The sequence below is a fragment of the Austrofundulus limnaeus genome, unplaced genomic scaffold, assembly GCF_001266775.1.
Source record: "Austrofundulus limnaeus strain Quisiro unplaced genomic scaffold, Austrofundulus_limnaeus-1.0 Scaffold110, whole genome shotgun sequence".
NCBI lineage: Eukaryota > Metazoa > Chordata > Actinopteri > Cyprinodontiformes > Rivulidae > Austrofundulus > Austrofundulus limnaeus.
This window is the reverse complement of record NW_013952512.1, coordinates 460,850-468,311: the sequence shown is the minus strand read 5'-3', so window position 1 is coordinate 468,311 and position 7,462 is coordinate 460,850. Positions and strand designations below refer to the sequence as shown.

Sequence of the window (7,462 nt, the reverse complement as noted above, 5' to 3'; positions counted from 1 at the left end):
TCATGAATACTGAATGTTTCCACTTTCATACTGAAGCCATGTGTTTTTGTGTGAACTGATCCTGCTCCCTGCAACCTTCATCTGTCAAAAAGGAATAATTGTGCTTCTCTCTGGATCTCAAAATATGAAAAAATAAATAAATAATCAAATGATAACTCAGACATGGGACACCTCTGAATGAAAGTTATTTGCATGGAGTTTATGTTTTATCTTATCCTGTTTATTTGTATTGAAAAGCCAAAGAGATTTGCTTTTCATGGCGGTGTATGTTTGTTTGCAGGTATGAGATCAAGTACGACAAGGACGACTACATACTGAGAGTGAAGAAAGCTTCTATTAACGATGAGGGCATGTTCACCTGTGTGGCCGAGAACCGTGTAGGCAAGCTGGAGGCCTCTGCCTCTCTCACTGTCAGAGGTATGAAACACACTCGTTCTCGTTTTCTTTCCATTAACTTGCACATAACACCACATACACAAGTCACGGCCCAGTAGGGTTATCACTACCCTCCACCAATATGAGGTTTAAATTGGAAGCTTTATCCATGGGGACTCTTTTATGCAAATGAAGATGCAGAATGCAGACTCCTTTGGCCAACAGAGATGTAGACAGTCAATGAATCTGTTCAATTATTTATATTTCCAACTGCATCATCGCCACCCTCCCCTCTCCACCGTAGTGGTCTGCTGCTCCTACGCTCCACACTGTAACCACTCAGTCAGCAAAGCCATTTCACAGATTACTGGTGCTCACCGTTACTACCACACCTGGGGTTTGAGAGGTTAATACAAACATTCTAGGTATAATTTTTCTTATTTGCCGCAGTCGTCTTTTCATTACACCCCGAGATTTACAGTCTCCGCGGAGTGCTTTAGAGTGACACGGAAAGCTCAGAAAAAGTAGAGGCAAGCTCTGACTTTGGTACAGGTTTTAGTTTCTTAGAAGCTATGTTTGCGAGAGCTGCATCTTCATTTTGAAGGCACGGATAGCTACACTGAGGAAATGTTAGGGAACATGTACCAGTTCCTCTGTGGATGTCGCTTTCAAGAATACTGTTCGCCGATGATTCTGTCTCTGGATGATAAATTTGAGAATATTTTTGCTCCTATTGATGTAGTTTTTCTTCAAGTCATTGGTAGCTAAGATAAACACATGGGTTGCCAGCACCAACACACACCACCTATAAAAAAATGTAGATTTAATTGAAGCAGACAGAGAAGGTCCAGTATGTTTGTGTCTAAAATACAAATTTGAATAAACTGAAAAAGAGTGTTTTTTTTTTTTTTTACACCAGACTGATTTTTTCACTCAAGTCAGAGAAAAGCAGATGCTTTCAGCTCATCGACAAACTGTCCAGTGGACAAAAGTTACTGGATCCATTCTGTCATGCTTACATGATGCCAGAACTGTGTTGGCTGCAGCGCAACATGTCATTCATTCTAAATTTTGATTTATTTTTGTCTTACTTTTTTTTTCTGTTCCTCTTTTTTGTTGTTTGTTTTAAACGTTTGTGTGTCTTTGTCTTACCTTTTTTATTGTATCAACTCCACCTTTGTTGTGTCTCCAGCTCGCCCTGTTGGTAAGTACTCATCCCTCTGATTTGAACCCATTCTGCATGTCACTGCATTCAAATGCTTGGCAATCAGTTTCCATTGACTTTATATTATTTATTTTTTATTTATTTATTTATTTTTTCTTTTTTGAGGGTGGGGGGGGATTAACTAACAGACCTTTCATTAAGCTGTCCTTAAACAATTATGTTTTAGTTGGATATTTCACAATTTTACATCGAAGGTATCTTGAAAATATCCAGATAAACATAGTGTATTTTGTTTGTTGTAGCTTATTAGATCTCAGGGACAAAGCACTATTTTTTAAGGATAAAATATGATTAATTTGAAACAATGAGGATGAGTAAGTTTTATGTTTCTAATCATCTACCGCTTTGGTGGGGACTTCACTAAGCAAAACACACATTGGTATTTAATTGAAAGCAGGTGATAAATTCAGATCCAGCTTAGAATAGGATGACTGAATTGAGCAGAGTTTTCTTTGAACTGGACAGTAGCTTGTGAACTGAATCTATAAGAGTCAACACTCGGTAGATATTCATTGTTGGAGGACTTTTGTGATATAGACGCCATCACAAGCCATATTCACATTGTGCTTCTTGTAAGACAGTCTCCAGGATTTAATTTATCAAAGCAAACAACTGTCGTCACCAGATAATCCAGTCATATTTACAATGTTTGTATTCAATATTCAGTTTTCTTTCTAGGTTTGTTTGCACTAACATTTCTATGGGCAGCTAACAGAACTGGTGTTGGCTCCAGCAACAACACAGCACAGTTTTTATCAGTTATAATATTTTATATGATTGCAGTTTTGCTTTGCATTTTAACAATAGCTGAGTGGGCTGACTGAATAATGGTTTCAGACATTTCATGTGGCCCAGGCTGTGTATCATTTGTGAATCTTGCGGCCATCTGTGCAATGATGGAACACCATCCTGAGATCTGTTTGTGTTGGACAAACATCTGTTTTGCTCAGCTGCACAGCTCAGAACTTGGAAACCCAGTTTATCTTACTTTGTTGATCAAGGTGGAATAAAACTTGTTGGATGCAGGGTGTTTGATTGTCAGTTTTAAAAGAGATGTGCATTCTTGGGAGCAGAAACAAGAAGAATTCTGTAGCAATAAATGTGCAGCGTGACAAAGGACGAAGAGGAAAAGAATGGCAGAAGTTTGAGTCGAGGCAGACTTGACTGACTTAAGAAAAAAACTTGAAAAAAAAATAAAAAGACTGCCTCAGTGGCAGGACTCGAGTTGCCAAAACAGCAGTAGCTGTTCAACAATTGTCAAACTGTCAGCTTCTTAGAAAACGAAAGAAATTACACATTCAGTCTGCCTGTGGGAAGAGACAGTAATTGCTGTCAACCTTTGAATAAAATATGATTGAATGTGGGATTTTGAAGGAGGAGGAAATGTTTGTGACTGCAAGCACTGAATGGATCTCTGTCTCCTTGTCCATTTGTTCTCTTCCCCCTGACTGCTGTTATATGGTAAGCCCTTTCCAAAGCAGGCAGATGTGACTTGTCATGAATTAAATATGGGCCCCTGATCATGTGTTTCCTTAGGAGTGGACAGGAAAGAGCTTCTCGTGTGTCATTAAGGGTCTCTGAAACAAAACATAGAAAGTGTGAGTGAGTCCAGAGCCAAGCTATAAAACCATTGCACTCCAGCTTCTTTCAGATATGTCTAACATTTAGTCCTACACATCTCAGTGAAGCTTCCTGAGCATTATTATGTCAGTTATTAGCACGATGCCTAAAATAATTTAATTTGATTCAAGTATTTTTAAAAAAATGTACAGAAATGTTTGATTTTCCAAATGCTTAATGTAACATTTTACAAAACTAGATACCACACAGCGGTATATGACCCCCCCGGATGTATGCAAAGCACCAATTCACCAGAACAGGTTTAATGTTTTGGGTGAGGGTCCGGGGCAGGATGTGCAGGGGCACATTGGAGGGCCCGATGGATAGCCCTTCATCAGAGCTAAACAACAAAAAATCTGAAGCGCCTATGTTTAACAGGTTTCGAGTTATAAGCATTTTTGTTTGTCCAGACACCACCTTTTTAGAAGGAGCCCCCTCCTCAAATATGGGGTCTATTGTAAGACCGTTGACTGGCACAGTATAGGTCAGACAAATCTACATTCCCTGCCAACATTTATGTTGATTGGCGCAGCCGTTTCCATGATAGAGTTTACCAAAAATCACTGGAAAAAAAAACAGTACAAAAAAATGTGATCCCGGCTGTGCGTGCGGGAGTCATAGTAAATATCTAAATGAAATCACAAAATTTAATTCTAAAATCTGATGAACCTGAAATATCTATTTTCTGTGAGCTTTTTGAGCACAACATAAGTTTGTCCAAAAAGGAAAGAGGAAATCTTTAATAAAGAAAACAGGACAAAGCTTAGAAGCACAAAACGCAGCCATTCTGTAAGGTGTGAACTCCCATTTTTAGTGAGTCCTTTTGTACAGAACAGTAGATGGAAGGGGAGGGGAACAGTGTCCTTGCCAGAGCATGATTTAGGAGCCGTGTATCAGGTCCAGCATTATGAGAGCCACGAGATATCCAAGCTGCAGAAGGCCAAACGGGAAGGCAGTAAATCTGTTACCATCTGTACCATTCCCAACTGTGTGTATCTTTGACAAATACACACCCCCAAAAAGGAATTACATGAAGAAACCAGCCAAATGGGAAGAGACTGGTCTCACCGAAACCAGCTGGCTTATTAGAGAAAGGGCTTTCAAAATAAATAAATAAATTTCAAAAAAATCAAAAGAAACAGAGTGCAAGATGTTGCACTGCAACAATTCAGATTTTGTGTTGTAGAATATCAAGCAGTCTGTTGATTGCTTTGTCTCTAATAATGTGTCTAAAAACGGTCTCTTTTATTCGCTGCCTTCATATATGAGAGGTCAGACCATTGGCACTAAGGCTTTAATATGTTTACTTTCATTTTTGCTGTGCAAATTATCTTAGCTCCTGCAAGAGATGTGTCATTAATGTATTCTTAGCAAATATTGTACTTGTCAAAATGGGACACCATGGTCCTTATGCAAGCAGCAAATAAACAAATAGAAATGTTTGGTCACATAGCTAAGGTGCTGCACCTTGCTTTATTTTCAGTTCATACAAAAAAACAGGCATAACTATGGTAGTTCACAAACCTATAGCTTGTAGACTAGTATTGTAGTACTTGAGACCGGTCTTGGTCTTAAGACCAGTCTCACGACCACTTTTTGATGGTCTTGGTCTTGTCTCGGACTCAGACATTGAGGACTCAGAATTTTATTTCAAGACCACAACTGTGGAAATATCACTAAATAGCCAGATTATTGTCCAATTTATTAGTTAACATTCTTGCTTTCATTGGATCTGGCCATATGACGTTCTCCCGGTACTCTTCTGGAACATCCAAATGCTCTCTAGCAAACTTCAGATGGGCTTCAGCAGGGGGACACGTCTGGAACTGCAGGGTCTGAGTCCCTATCAGCATAGTGACGGTAGCCATTGCTACTTTAGTCCCAGCCTTCTGCAGGTCATTCACTATCCCCCCGTATGGTTCTGGGATTTTTTTCATGTTCTTGTGATCATTTTGACCCCACAAGGTGAGATCTTGCATGGAGCTGATGATCGAGGGAGATTATCAGTGGTCTTGTAGGTTTTTTTAGTTTTTCTAATTATTGCTCCCTCAGTTGATTTCTTCACACCAACTTTTTTCCCACTGTACATGTGTACAGAATACTCCATCTTTTAGGACACTAGGTTTTTTTTCTGGTCTTGTCTCGATCTCGCCCTCCCTTGGTCTTGGTCTCGACTTGGTCCAAACCCTAAAAGTCTTGGTTTTGTCTCAGTCTTGTCTCGGTCTCGCCCTCCCTTGGTCTTGGTCTCGACTTGGTCCAAACCCTAAAAGTCTTAGTCTTGTCTCGGTCTCGAGACACTTTGGTCTTGGTCTTGACTTGGTCTCGGGTTAGGTGGTCTTGACTACAACACTATTGTAGACCACCACTTCTAATCAATAAATAAAACAATTAGTTTTTATAATGCTGTAAGTTAAGCTGGATAATATGAGTACAGGTTGGTTCTTATGGATAGCAAAGATAAAGTGTTTTATCGCCCCTCTAAGACTAAATGGGATACTAATTTAAAAAAAAGAACAATAGGCTACAATGAAGAAAACTCTAAACCAAAAACCAGCCCTTTATGTTTTTTGTTTAGTCAAAACAACCACGTTTCACAGCTTTTCATAATTTCTCAGCTTTTGCTTGCTTATTGTGTTGCAAAATTTAATTTGTATTTATGTTTTTACTGTGGAATTTTAACCTACCTTAACTGCTGTTAAAGAATAGTAAAGACAAAACACTGAAAGAACTGTATTATGTTCTTCAGAATCATTTTTTCCTTAATATGTATTCTTGTCAGCCAAGTTATATTTCAGAAATATCTCCTTTTGGCTTTAGGTGAGAGTGTGACAAGTGGTCAGACTATTGATAGAACGGGGAACACTTACTGAGAAAACACAGCGTGATCTCAAAGTTTGATAGATTTTTCTGGCCTCTTCTCTTTTTGATGAAGAGTGTGTTAGCTTGAGGTGTAATAAACACAGACATCTTCTTCTGTCTCACTCACTTTCTGTAACGCATCGATCAGAAGTTGTATCAAACCACTTCAGATCGTGACTTTTATATGAGGTGTACTCTAATGCTGAGTAAATCCTACATATGGAAAGTCGGACATGATTAACTCTTTGTGTTTAGACCTAACTAGACTGTAGTGTTGGATGTTTTTAAGGCATGGGTGTGCCTATGTGTTGTCTAAAATTTAAATGCCATTGAGGCTCTTTTTTGTGTGAATGCCACTGTGACTGTCATTCATTCAACTTTAGCCTCACTTGGATGAATGGCCGACCTGGTTACCATGGCAGTAATAGTCTGCTTTGTTCAAAGCAAAAAAAAAGTAATATATTATTGCATGGAAGCACTACTGATTTTGGTTTGACCATGTCGAGTATTGCTTGTCTTTGCTTGAAGTTATTCAGCTCTAATCGGATCTAGTCTTGTCATAGACCAGATATTTATTCTCACTGTGTACTACTAATCTTCTAACACTGTTATGTTGGGTTTTTGACTTCAGCCCCACCCCAGTTTGTCATCCGTCCAAGAGATCAAATAGTATCACAAGGCCGCACTGCCACCTTCCCATGTGAAGCCAAAGGAAACCCTCAGCCTGCAGTTTTCTGGCAGAAAGAAGGAAGTCAGGTAAGACCAAACACATAATCATAACCCAGGCTTTGAATTTCAAGTTCAAGAATCTTCAATGTCCCCAAGGGGCAATTTGTTGCACATTCAGTAGACATAAAAACAAAAACATTCATACTACACAAACACAAAAAAGATCACAAATGTTCACTAAGAAGCCTGACTGCTGCAGAGATAAATGAGTTTTTAAGTCTATTACTCCTATATCTGTGCAACTGATTCCTGTGTCTGTACGGAAGCAACCTGAACTCACCATGGAGTGTTCAGGGTCTGCCAGAAACAGTCTGTCCTTTTTCACTCACCTGACCTTGTGTAGGTCAGTGAGGTTTGCTAGGGCAATGCCAGCAATTCTGCTGCACATCCTGAGTTTTTTCCTGTTCTCACATGTTAAAATGCCAAACCAACAGATGAATGGACAAGTTAAAAGAGACTCAATAAAACATGAATTAAACATTTCTCATAAAAGTAGAATCAGAATTAGTACCAGAGCTTTCGATAAAAATGCGTTCTCTGATGGGCCTTCTCACAAAGGGAGTTCACATGAGTGTCAAAAGTCAGTTTATCATCCATAACAGTTCACATATATTTATATAGATGCAAAAGCTTCACCATTAAGAACCACAGGAG

The 7,462-nt window shown here is 39.0% G+C and overlaps 1 protein-coding gene across 8 annotated transcripts in view; it reads left to right on the top strand.

Annotated features, from left to right (window-relative positions):
• Positions 1 to 7,462, top strand: part of robo2 (roundabout, axon guidance receptor, homolog 2 (Drosophila)) — a 282,117-nt gene that overhangs the window by 222,887 nt on the left and 51,768 nt on the right. For 5 of the 8 annotated variants that reach the window (XM_014014118.1, XM_014014116.1, XM_014014117.1 and 2 more), the window contains exons 6-8: positions 281 to 417; positions 1,568 to 1,579; positions 6,711 to 6,835. In XM_014014118.1, coding sequence (XP_013869572.1) covers positions 281 to 417; positions 1,568 to 1,579; positions 6,711 to 6,835 — 274 coding nt within the window. The remainder of the gene's footprint in view (positions 1 to 280; positions 418 to 1,567; positions 1,580 to 6,710; positions 6,836 to 7,462) is intronic. The other 3 variants (XM_014014119.1, XM_014014115.1, XM_014014122.1) reach the window with 1 other exon arrangement.